The 13207-nt window shown below is 45.7% G+C and overlaps 1 protein-coding gene across 1 annotated transcript in view; it reads left to right on the top strand.

Annotated features, from left to right (window-relative positions):
• Positions 1-5244: 5244 nt before the first annotated feature.
• Positions 5245-13207, top strand: part of TNKS (tankyrase) — a 147294-nt gene continuing 139331 nt past the window's right edge. The window contains exon 1 of the mRNA XM_086747786.1: positions 5245-5767. Within this exon, the coding sequence (XP_086603912.1) occupies positions 5245-5767 (523 nt within the window). The remainder of the gene's footprint in view (positions 5768-13207) is intronic.

Raw genomic sequence — 13207 nt, 5'->3', positions numbered from 1 at the left:
TGCCACTTTGTACAGCATTGAATACTCCGGCACGCTTTGGGGGCTTGAGAGCAGTCGCTTCCTCTCACCTTGTTTTGTTGTAACAGCTATCACGAAAACATGCTGTAAGCTATTACTTCAGAGCCACTATGAGAAAGAAAAGCATTTGAAATGAAAAGTGGGCCCTGGGGCAACCAGTTTCATAGTCTTTATTTTCTTCTTTATTGTGGAGAGCCCTCACAAAAAAAAAAAAAAAAGCCTTCTCTTTTAGATGGCCCTGCACATCTAATCGCTCTCCCACTTGGAGAGAAGGAGAGAGCTGAGCTGACCCGATGTGGAGCCATAGTCACTACACTAAATTACTAAATTTACTAATTACTAACACTACAGATTGCAAAGGCTCGGGTTCAGTTGCCATTCTTCCCCTCAATAACAGACAAGTATGGGTAAAATCATCTTTTCAAGCCCCCTGAGTCATAACAAACCTTCACTAAGTTTCTGCTAAATGCCTTTCTGAGCATGAGGTCACCCCCGGGTAGGGAAAAAATTGCAGTGTTGGCTGGTAAAGCCAAACTGTGAAGAACAGAGAGGAAAGCGCACTGGCCTGGGAGAAAGCGTGGCTGTGTGAAGGTAAGACTCAGCTCCAAGCAGAGTTCAGGAGCTGCCCAAAGCCAGCAGAGGCAGTCCTGGGGTCTGGGCCCGTGGTTTGGCTCCAGGGCTATCGCTTGGGCTCAGCAGGGAACAAGCATGCAGGGATACTCATGATCCAGGAGGCTCTGCTGAGAGGGACTAAACCTGGGGATAAAACTCATCCCATCCTTCCTGCGTGGCTGGCATCAGATCCTGACTCTGGGAAACAGAGATACTTCATGGCCTCTTGGTAAAGTGTGCCCATCTAGAGCTAGTTTCCAGGCTTGCACTCGTTTATTTTCAGAGCATCCCTGCATTGGGGAAGCACATATTTTATTTGGGCCAACCCAGTTTTTGTGTCTTTGCTTTTCCTGGAAGTCGCTTGGGAAGCAGCCCTTCTCTGCATGCCGAAAGGAGCACTCTCCTTCCCCATTTCAAAAGTAGCACATTCAGTTCCTCCTGGGGAAAGAGTAATTCTCTTCTCCCACCCTCTTACCCAATTGCTCTTGTGATACCAGGTCAATGGTTTCATTTCCACCTCTCTACACACAAAGCCGCTCAGCCTGTCGCTACCAAAATAATATTTTAAAATCAAGATGGTGTCCCTAGGAAGAAAGGATCTCTGCAGGGAAAATTGACTCTGGCATCAAATTTGCAGCTAATTTTCTTCCTCCTCATGCCTTGTGGAGGTAAATACAAAGAAAACAGCATCATGATGCCTGTGGGCACTGCAGATCCTCTCTGAAGCCAGGGCAGGCTCCCAGTTGCTCTGTGATCTGCAGCAAGTGTAACCTGAAAGGCTGCCACTCTGCACTATCCTCTTGCTTCACATGGAACAACCGGACAAACTCCTGCATCGGAGACACTTCAAGCAGCTGCTTGACTCCGCCGGCTGAAAAATACCAGGGAGAAAAATGCTTATTTCCATTTGCCTGCTACTAGAGGTCATGGCTTGCATTAAAAACATCCTTCTGACAGCAAGGGAGGAACTGGCCTATGCAGGGAAAGTTTTGCTTATCAAAATTCAGCAGGAGCTGAATGCCTCCCCAAGGTGATGAGGAGGGGGAGAGAAGTCATGCAGCACTAGTCAAACTTCAGTGAGCTTGTGTAGGTGGTGAATGAAGCTAAGCCACAAAACCCATGATGAACAGCGTGCTGCCACAAAGACATCCACAATGCTGCTCAGAGGTTGTCCAAGGAGGAAAGCTCTGGTGCTTTTCCACAAACCTTACATTTTATCCTAGTATATTTGCACGGGTGTGCAAATCTGGGAGTAACTTCAAACAGCCAGGGATGGTGTCACTTGGCTTCTTCAACACATTCACCATGGTTAAAGCTGCCAGTTGAGAGCAAGATACTTTCTGGGGAAAGGGAAGATTTTGTCTCTCAGAAAATGCAGCTTTTGCTAGAGACCTAGATGGTCCCTTGTTTTCCTATCTGCTTAGGCAGAGGAGATGTGTTTCTCCAAGCAGGACTTCCTTATTGCCTCTTGATTTACTCGTCAGTGTACTAGAAGTCCATTAAACATGAACACCAGCATGCTGGATGCTGGTTTTGTAGCCATTTCATAGTTGTTGGAGCTTAAAAATATTCAGAAACCACCCCAAACCCCTCTCCTAGCTGTCATCAGCTGGGGCTGAGAGGCAGGTGGCTGTAAAATTGCCAGCAATGCTATAATGTTTTGTTTTTTTTAAAAAAAAAGAAATGAAAAAGAAATGAATTCCATTACATGCCAGTGGATTCCATTATATGCCAGAATTGCATTTGGAGTTATTAATTTTAAATAGTGGCCCTGGAAAGTCCTATTGATGGGATTTAATTATTTAGCTGAAGTCTGAGGTGCCTCCACTTTACTGAGCCTTGCAGCTGCATCATTAATAAGATTTCTATCTAAAGCACCTCCCTCCTGGGTCAGGTAAAAGACATTGAGTTATCAACAGTATTTTAGAGCCTGACTCCGGGCTTTATGGGACAAGAGGTGCAAACGTCCTGTCACGCCACTTGTGACAGGACATGAACCTAAATCAGCTCGACGGAAGCATCAAGCCGCTGCAGCAAGCGGATGCGGGGAGCAGTGTGGGCCACGGCAAAGCTTACGGGCTCTGGCGCCAGCACTGAGCCAGGCTGGCACCCCCTTGGGAGGGTGCTTGCCCTCCACACCACCGGACACACAGCCCAGATGGTAAAAACCCGAGCCTCCTGCTTAGGCAGCAATTGAAGAAGCCGTATTTCCAAGGGCTTTGTGGCTGGCCAGGGAACAAGCAATGGGTTGACTGATGCTTTCAAAGATCCTCTCAATGTTCCTCCTGGACCTAAAGTAGAAGTCCTGTAAGGATGAGGAAATTTTGCCCAGAGCTGCATTCCCCACACTGTTTTGCCCACTGTCTCTGCAGGAATGATATGAATCTACCCCAAGGCACATCAAGCCAGATACAAATGGTGATGGCAGCACTTGAAGGGATCCTGGACATGCTTTGGGCAGAGGAAAGAGAAGGGTTGAGGTGGGCAGCACTGCTGCTTGCCTCATCTCTCTGGAGGGGAGCAGTGCTGCTGTACATTTGGGGCAGGAAGGTGGAGGCTTGGGAAGACTAGGGGCTGCAATGGGATAGGGACCCCCACCCAAAGGTGAGGGTCTGAAGAGGAGGTGCATCCCGAGAACCACTTGGCATCATACCCTGTGAAACCCAGGGCCCCACTTCCCCATGGGCAGGTCTCAAACTATGAGTTGTAATCCCTTTACTTGTTCCTTCCCAGGCACAGCTTTCATAGAATCACAGAAAGGTTTGGGTTGGAAGGGACATTTAAAGATCATCCAGTCCAAACCCCTTGCCATGGGCAGGGACATCTTCAACTACATGAGGTTGCTGAAAGCTCCGCCCAACCTGTCCTTGAACACTGCCAGGGATGGGGCATCCACAACTTCTCTGGGCAGCCTGTTCCAGTGCCTCACCAACCTCATTGTAAAAAAATTATTCCTTACGTCCAATCTAAACCTACCCTCTTTCAGTTTGAAACCATCGTACCTTTTCCTGTTACTACAGGCCATGGTGAAAAGTCTCTCTCCATCTTTCTTACAAGACCCCTTTATATATTTAAAGGCTGCTATAAGGTCTCCCCAGAGCTTTCTCTTCTCCAGCCCCAACTCTTTCAGCTTTTCTTCCTGGGAGAGGTGCTCCAGCCTTTGGATCATTTTCATGGCCTTTGTCTGCAACAGATCTAACAGGTTCATGTCTGTCTTGTACTGAGGACCCCAGAGCTGGACGCAGTACTCCAGGTGGGGTCTCACCAGAGCAGAGTAGAGGGGGAGAATCACCTCCCTTGACCTGCTGGCCACGCTCCTCTTGATGCAGGCCAGGATGTGGTTGGCTTTCTGGGCTGCCAGTGCACATTGCCGGCCCATGTTGAGCTTCTTGTCCATCAGTACCCTCAAGTCCTTCTCCACAGCACCTTCAGGAAAGGCTGACCCAAAGTGTAGCATTTCTTACTCAGTCCTACAATGAACAATGAATTTTTAAGACCACAATGAATCCCAGATTTTAAAAAATACTATTTGTATATTTAAAAATCGTTCAGGAAGTAGAACAAGTGTTTGCTTACTGATACATTTCATAAAAGTGATGCTGTCTGTACCCTTTGTTTATGGGAAATAGAAAGAGAGGTAAAGCAATGTGATCTGTTCACCGCCGATGCCACAAAAGCAACTGGCTGGTGAAATGTAGACTGCGGGAAGCCGGCAGTGAGCTGAACCAATCTATACTGATGCTCTGGCCTCTTAAATGCCTTGCAAAGCCTGGGCCTCACAAAGGGGATGTTGTAATTAGCTTGCAGAGTCCTTTGGGAGTTTTGAATTGAGAAAAGGCTGCAAAGCAGCAGCAATCTAGACTCACGTGTCAGGAAAGTCTGACACTCAGTGCTCTCTCAGTGCCTGGTCAAGGCCCATGGCTTCAAAGTTGCAGCACGAACAAGAACTGAGCTGGGCACATTTAAGTGGACCTTCATTTCTGGCTCCACCAGTTACGGGGATTGATTTCACGCCTGCCTCCTCATCACTGGCACAAAGGTACTCGGCATCATGAGACCAGATCCTAATTTCTTTTGAATTCCTGTTTTCTGATTTTCTCTGGCCCCAGCGTTAGGCCTGGTCAGGGCTTCCTCACCCACTTCCCAAACAACCACAGCAGACCGGTTTGCTGGGGTGAGGCTGGCTGGCGTTAGGGGAATTCCTTGTCGCCCTCCCTGGCCTGCGGCCGCCGCCCCACCAGCACTGGCAGCCCCAGTACCCGGTGTACGGGGAATTCTCCAGGAGCTGTCGATGTTTCTCCCGTCAGCTGGATGCCCCGTGTGCTCACAGGTTAAAGTTAAGGGAGGTGAACCGGAGGCCTCTCTCGGTGACAGTCACCGGGCCTTTCTGACTAAAATGGCGACCCCCAGGGGGCAGGCGCGAGCCGCTTCCCCGCCGCGGGGCGGGTCCCGATGAGGCCCCGCCCACTCCCCGCCTCGCCCCGCCGCGGCGGCGCGGGCGTCACGTCCGGGCGCCGCGCATTGGGATTGGCCGGGTGCGGGCGGAAGTGTGGGCGGGCGTTGCCGCCGTTGCCGCAGTGACGGGGGCCGGGGGGCCGGCGGAGGAGGGCGAAGATGGCGGCGCCGCCGCCGCGTCGCTCCCAGCACCACCACCATCATCACCCTCCGCCGCCGCCCGGGCCGGCCTCGCCGCCGGCCGCCGCCTCCCCGCCGCGCAGCCCCAGCCTCAGCTTGAGCCTGGCGCCGGCCGACCTCGCCCCCGCCGCGCAGCGCCACAGCCTGGCCGGCCCCGAAGGGGAGGCTCCCCCCGAGGCGGAGCGGCCTCCGGCCCCGGAGTGCTCCGAGGGTGCGGGCGCCGCCGCCCCGGGCCCACCGCCGGGCTCGGGCAGCAGCTCCGGTGGTTCCTCCTCGTCCTCCTCTTCCACCTCCTCGTCTGCCTCGTCGTCGGTGGCGTCCAGCCCGGCGGCGGAGAGTCCCGAGGCGGCGGGCCCGGGCGCGGCGAGCGGGGCCTTCCGCGAGCTGCTGGAGGCCTGCCGCAATGGGGACGTGACGCGCGTCAAGCGCCTGGTGGACACGGGCAACGTGAACGCCAAGGACATGGCGGGCCGCAAGTCCACGCCGCTCCACTTCGCTGCCGGTGGGTATTGGGACCGGGGAGGGGCCGGGGCCGGCCTCCTGTTGCCTCCGAGGGCAGTGACAGCGAGGGCGTCGGGACAGGGGAGGGTACAGCTCCCGGCCTGGCTCCCCAGGAGCGGACCTCAGCATCTCGGTTAGTCGGGAGGAGTCGCGTCTGGGCTGAGGAGGAGTGTGAGTGCACTTCTTCGGCAGCGTTTCGCTGCAAGTAGTGCGGAGACGGCTGTTAAATCTGTCATTTACTCCCTCATAAAATTGAAGAGGATCCTTCCTTCGGGTGAAAAGAGTGGGAGAGGAGGTCCTGGAGGCATAAGGAAGACTGTATGGGCTAAAAGTATGGACGTTTTTCTCTGTGTTTGACACACAGGCTGCTGCAAACTTGTGCACGTATGCTTGGGAAGGGAGAGACTGAAATTCAGGGCCAGAGTTGGCTTGATGTTAAGGATTTCACCTGTATTGTAGTAGCTCTTGAAAGTCAGGGACCCCTGTGATACATGTAGACTTGATGGGAATCAAAGTTGATGCCTTGTGCTTTGTAACTTTTTTTTTCCTCCTATTTGGACATAGCTGCTGATTTTTCTCTGTATCTCTTGTGGTCTGAGTGGGCTGGGGAAAGAGGTGGAGTGTAACAACTGAACTTTATAGAAGTCACGGATGTGTCCAGGAGAAAACATACCTCTTAGTGCAGAGACAACATTGTGATCAGGAGTAGTTTCATAAAAGCAGTTAACAATGAGGTCCAATGGCTGGCATTAACTGGAAGTAAATGTTACCTTCTAGCAAATATAGCTATTACAGTTAGCATAACCTATAAAGAGAACACTTTGTACAGGATGTAGTCTTCACGGGGGGCACAGGGCACGTGAAGCTTGTGATAAAAATGAGGAAGATATTTTAAATCATCAGCCTTAACTCAGGACTTGCACAACTGCTAGGTCTGTGGTCAGGCTGAGGGCTTTCTGACATGTGCCACGGCGTTACGGGACTGGACTTTATGTAGTAAGGGGCATAGATCTCATTTTAGTGTTAAGTGGTGCACTAATACACACAAATTAAGATAATTAACAAGATTGTGTTGAGTGGTTAGTATTTAAATGCTGGCATATGGCTCCAAAGCACTGTGTTGAAATTGATAATAAAAACAAACACTTTATGGCACAGTGTTGCATGGAACTCTGAACAGTGGTGTTCAATTTATCAGTCGGGTAATACTCTCTGAGGTTGTGTGGATTTGTTTTCACTTTCAAAGTACAAATGGCATTTCATAATGCCCTTAAGGGAACTTTTGGTCCTGAGCTGTTTCCTTTTCATTCTTCTCTGATCCCTGAGCTCTACCGGTAAAGCACAACCTTATGTAAGTGGAGTTTAAAACACGGTGAACTTCTGGAGTACAGAGACAGACAATTTTAGTGAACCCTGGAGCATAATGCTGGTACAACTGCAAGTGTGTGCATTAAGTTCTGAATGTTTTGGAAGGCTCATCTTGAGTCTGCTCTGCTTGTTCTGGATTCAGACTTAAAATTAGGGAATCTTGCTGCTTCCCCTTGAACTCTGAGTAACTTCAGTGCTGATACAGGCTGTAGTGCTGAAGCTGCAGTGCTAACTTCTACTTTGATTCAGGAAGAAATTAACAAAACTTACTTAAGGGGATAAGGCTTTGAAAGCTGATAGTGTCAATAAGATGTTACTGTAATAGCAATGGAAGGTGCTTCCTTATAGTATGAGGAAAATAGCAGATGAAGTCCTCATACCTAACAAATCTCTGTATCTGTTTTTCTAGATTTAAGGATTTTCCTTAGCTACTATACGTATTTTATCTCAAATCACTGCGGTATGTCTGATCCAAATGGATTTGACGTGTAATAGTAGGCAGATTTAGGGTCCTGCATTTTGGTAGGATTTGCTTGAATGCAGCTGATCTTAGGCAGTACCTATCTGCCAGTGATGCAATGTGTTGATTTTATGTCCTTCTCCTTTGTGGACAAAAGGAGAAATAAAACTTATTTGATTATTAGTATAGGAGTCTGCTGCGTATATGAAGCTGTGTTATGGATAATAGTTCATGGTTTACGAGCCATACCTAAATGTGGATTGTATGGCCTTCACTAGGGGAATAGGAGTGGGAGAAGGCAATATGCAATGTTTTAAACTGCTTATTTCAAACCTCTTGAAGCTAAACCTTTAAATGACAAGAGAGAGTGTTCCACTTCCAGTCTTGTGGTTTGTGATAGAGGAGGAGTTCTAATTTCTTCTTAATTTCCCAGTTTTGGGGGTAGCTGGATTTCCCCCCGCACCAGGACTTGCCTTCTCCCTAGCTCAGTCTGATTTTCTCAGACGTTCTTTTTGGCAGCGACCCCTGGCAGTTAAGTTACTTTTACTGTAATAAAGAAGGACAACTTCCCTAATTACAGTTTCTTGTAAAAACCACTAAGTTCAGGTTTCCTTAAGCTTTGTGAGGTTTCTGGTTTCAAAATCAGCTTTATCTCCTTTCTCATGGCAGAAGGAAGATAGAAGGGGTGATTTCCGAGAGCATTCGGTATCCTTAGCACATACGTAAGCTGGGGATAAGGTTGGAACTGAAATCTCTGTAATCAATTATTTAACTAGCTGGGGAGAGATCTAAATCTGTTTCTAGAAGCTGGAGTCATCTGTCCATTATCCACTTCCTGATAAAATGTACATGGCCTCATCAAGCTGAGGCAACAGTGTTAACCAGATTTTATTTATCTGGGATATCTGAATTGTCGATTGATCTGAATGAAGGGGAATCAGTTCTTCAGCTCTGGGTTGAAATGTCAGCTAGTGTGCTGAATATGACCTGCTTTGATTAGCTATTAATAAGGCAGAAATTAATATCAGTGTGATAGAGACCTTTCTCTTGTCAAGCAGGAAGAGGCTGAGCATTTGCCTTTCATCTGCCAACTGGACTGTTATTCTAGCAGAACCTCTCTTGAAATTTTGAATCTTTCAGAATGTGTGGTGTTCGGCTTTTCCTTTGCAAGTGATTTGAGGGGTTCTTCTATGGACATACGCGTGCTTGGAAAGAAGAAAACTCAGTAGTGTCTCGACTGCTGTGTGGATTGCAGGATATTTGGGTCTCTGGTACCAGGGCAGACTTTGGATATTGTCCAGCAGCACCCAAGAATCAGACTCTAAAGACTTGGAAGTGATTGAGTGACTTTAAAATACAAACAAGAAATTAAGTGGAGTTATGAATGTATCCATAGATTTTTGCATTGTTTTTTTCCATGAAAACTAGCTTGCTTATAACAAAAAAAAAAAAGCAACTGTGCTAGGCGCAAACAAAGGTGTGTTTGGCTTGAATTTTTATCCATACTTGTGGCCAAAAGCAGATGTCTCGGGAAGAGTTATATGCTTGCCCTCTTTGTATATGATACCTCTCTGAGTACTCCCTGCAGTTTGTAGCTCAGCAGCTATTTGAGCAAGAGCCGGTTTCTGCATGTTAGTAGAAGCTCATCCTGTGGTAAGGAATTCCACTGAATAATTGGAGTGTTAACTGGTATTATAAATAACTTGCTTCCTCTTGTGTTTTTCACCATCTTCACTGGAATATCTTGTGTTTTACTTAATGGTTTTCTTCTTCAAACTACATTGAATGAGACAAACTATTCCACTCCCTTGCCTTTCCATTGTACTACTTCTTTGACCTAAAGATGTGCTACCTCTCTTCCTTGAGAAGGATCTTAACTGTCGTTGATTTCACCAGATTGTGGACATCTTTACTGTGTTACGTGTCCCTCACTAGTTGGAAAGCTTTGTTATGCCTGTGCTGTCTGTTCTTGTAAACTGGCTTCATAATCCTGCTTTTGGTGATGTTATTGTCACATAGTTGACAAAATACCTTTTTAGCCTGCGTAACCAGATGAGTGGGTTGTTCTGCATGTGTGTGAGGTAGATTTCCCCCCCCGCTTTGGGGAATGCTACTGACTTTTTTTTTTTTTTTAATGTTGCATGATTTGGTCTATGTGATAATGTGTTTCATTTTAGGTATACTTTGTGTAGAGTAGTGTGGGACTCAGCCTATGTATTTTCTGTGAATCATTATGTGGTTTGCAGTGGGGATGCCTGCACTGGTCCATTGTGTTTGAACCAGATTGGCAGTGGTGCTTTCATGGCTATTTTTTTTGTGTATCATCCTACTTTTACAGCACTTGCATACCGCATTGGCTTTCCAGGACTTTTCTACATTTAATAGCATTTAATAGGCCTAGATGAGGAGGACTCTGGTGACCTTTTTTTCTGAAAACCCGGTGTTTTCCAGGAGCCAGCAAGAACTTGTCGGAGCTGGTTTGGTAGTGAACTTGCTTCTTACCTTCTGAGACAAGATTTAGCCTTACAAAAGGATATATGTGTATTTACTGCTGACACCTTGATTCATATGTTTAAGTCTAGGCCTTGCTGGTAAATCATTAGTAATAGCACCTCTTTCAGAAGTGACTAGGTGGATGGACCTGATAGGAATAAGCTGAGTCCTAGCTAATTTCTTCAAATAGCCACAGTCATAACTTGTCCAGTTCCACACCCATTTAATGAGACGTTTAATTTTTTTTCCTGTTTTTGATCATGAAGTTAGACCCTTAAGTTCTTAGGCAACATATTCTTTTAGCCTTACAGTTATTCTCTTTCTAGTATTTAACCTGAGGATGTAGAGAATACTACTAATAATTGCTGACCTGTGGTTTAACACCCACTTCTGTACTGAGGAAGAGATTTCCAGAGTGTCTTTTGGAAGGTATGGACTTGGGATCACAGGGTGAAGTGCTCTTGGTGGTATCAGCCCGAAGTCAGTCTTAGAGAAACCTGATTTAAGGTGACTTGTTAGAGCATCAGTGATATTCCTTGTTTTCTTTCTATTTGGGTCTATAGTAATGGCAAAAAGCTGTTTGGGGAAGTAGTTTTCTGTAAGCATGTTTTTAATATCCATAGTAATAACTGTTGGATGTCAGATCTTTTTGTGAGGGCTAGCATATATAAATATTCTTTGGAAAACTTCTGGAGTACACAGCTTTAATCTAGAAGGCAAAGGGATGTCACTTGGGTTGAAAAATAGTCAGTGGTCAGAGTTTTAGAAGAGAGCTGATCAAGTTGATTTGTCAACTAGTGAGCTGTTAGTCCTAAAAATACAAGCTGCTTCAACATGTGTAGGTCAGATAAGCAACTGAGAAGGCAGAACTAATACAACCAGCAACTGAGTGTTCCTTGAGGGAGAGCCAGGAAACAGCAAGAAGTACTTGGCCACTTATCACACACTTCTGCTCTGTACAGAGACACCTGAACTGACCACTTCATCTATGGTGCAATGTACAACAGATTAGCTTAAATTGCCCTGGAAAGCCTTGCTTGAGATACCGTTCTTAAACTACTCTGCCTCATTTTGTAGCAGTTGGCTGATATATCCTTGCAGAAGAAGAAAAATCTGACCTTACTCAAAATTGTTTGTAAAGCTAAGTCACTGATTAATTCTGCCTTGTACAACTTAAAGCAGTGGTAATAACAATTTTCAGGTGGATTCATACGGATAGAGATAAGAGTGCAGATTGTGTAGTCATTTAGGAAACATCCTGGCAGCCTTACAGGCTCAGAGCCTGCAAAACGCAGGCTTTTTCATGTGAAGAGATGAATTCATAAATTACTGGCCTTAACTTTGGAATTCTCTCCTTTATATTTTTGTAGCATTTGTAGTACATGAACTCTTAGTGTCACAAGCGTCTTACTTCCTAGGAAGTTTCAGCTTGCTTTCTTTGTGACTGGTAACTTGTTCTCTTGAATGACTTTGCAGTGCTTTGTGCAATGTATTGTATCACCTTCCCATTTAAAAACCTTTGAAGGAATTTACAAGAGTAATGTAAAAAACAGGAATGCAAAATCTCACACCTTCAGTAATATATAACCAGATTCCCTTTTTCCTAGTTTGAAGGCTCTTCAGTTTACTTAATTAAATCACTCAGTTTAATTGTGTTCTGCCTAGTGAAGTGGGAGAAATGCTGGTGGCTTTTCGAAGATCTGTCTTGGGGAGAAATCTGGTCCAAGAACATGTGTTACTAAAGCACAGAGACATATAATGACTTAGCTTGAAGTTTTTCCACCCTTTGCTTACAGTTTAAAACCATTCTCAAAAGGTCATGTATCTCTAAGATGTGTGCTTGTCTGTTTCATAGAATCATAGAATAGTTTGGGTTAGAAGGGACCTTTAAAGGTCATCTAGTCCAAACCCACTGCAGTTAGCAGGGACATGAAGGGATCAGAGAGAAGGGACACTTTGAGGGCTTGTATTCTCATATGAGCTATGTTTAGTGCTCTAACAAGTGGGATTACATTTAATAAGAGAATCTTTCCTGCTTTGCCTAACATTACAGTAATACCTGCAGATGTGCTTAATCTGTGATTATACACAAGTTTTTTTTTTTTTAAGTTTTGTAAGACTTAACTAATTTTGGCGTCAGTGTGTTCTTAAGAGCAAGCAGGTGAAATGAGAGAGAAAAATGCCTAGAAGTCTTCCATGTGATTAAGTTAAACTCTGCATGTAACAGCAGCTTTTCAGAGGCTGGAATTGACATTTGGAAGAGTTCATGCTAGGTTGTGATCAAGTGACATTAATTGGGCAGTGGGTGAAACAGTACAGCTGTACTTAAACTGATCAAACTGATTACTTGATGTATTGTACTCACTAGGAGAAGAATTATTCCAATTGTAATGGGAAATCCATGTATTCATTTGGATGGATTTTGCCAAACTTTCTGAAAATGAGTCTTGAAATTGGGCAATGAATTATACGGCTTCTGGGAGTATTAGTAGTTAAGTATCTGTAAACTGTTACCATGTGCAAGCTTGTGACTAACTGGACTCAGGTTTAGCATGGAAGGCTTACCAAAGTATGTGACCGAGAATATCAACTGATGCTCCTATTGCTTTCATTGCATTGTGTCCCTCATCAGTCATTCAACCTGCTCACCCTGTTGCCTCTTGTTGCTTAGGTCCAGTACCACAGGAAGAGATGGGACAAGACGAGCTTGCAGACTGGGAGCAGGATGTGAGGGGGGAGTAGGACAGACCATCTTAGCGGTAGTAGTAAGCATTTGGTGCTGTCTCTGTGTACCATCTTGTCTGATAGCATTTAAAAGTTCTATTTAGCTTAATTTTCAAACTGCTAGTTTACTAGGTAAAGCGTTTTTTTTTTTTCTCACTTTCAGCCTAAAGTGACAGGTATAAATTGGAAAAAGGCAAGAATACAGCATTGTCAAAGAACTAATTAAGTGGTGTTTTCTCTGAATTGTCTGCCTGTCTCTTGATTTATGTAAAGCTGTCATAGCTATGTCCATCTCCTGGCTTTTGCCAAGCCTTAGTCTTCGGTTGTTTCTGTGAGGTGACTGGAGAAAGGAAAAGCCTGTCAGTCATTGAATTTTTGCCTTTTATTTGGTTTGAC

This window comes from Chlamydotis macqueenii, chromosome 4, assembly GCF_036417535.1.
Source record: "Chlamydotis macqueenii isolate bChlMac1 chromosome 4, bChlMac1.mat, whole genome shotgun sequence".
NCBI classification, from domain to species: Eukaryota; Metazoa; Chordata; class Aves; order Otidiformes; family Otididae; genus Chlamydotis; species Chlamydotis macqueenii.
The sequence above is the reverse complement of the archived record's forward strand: the minus strand, read 5'-3'. Positions and strand labels throughout refer to the sequence as shown.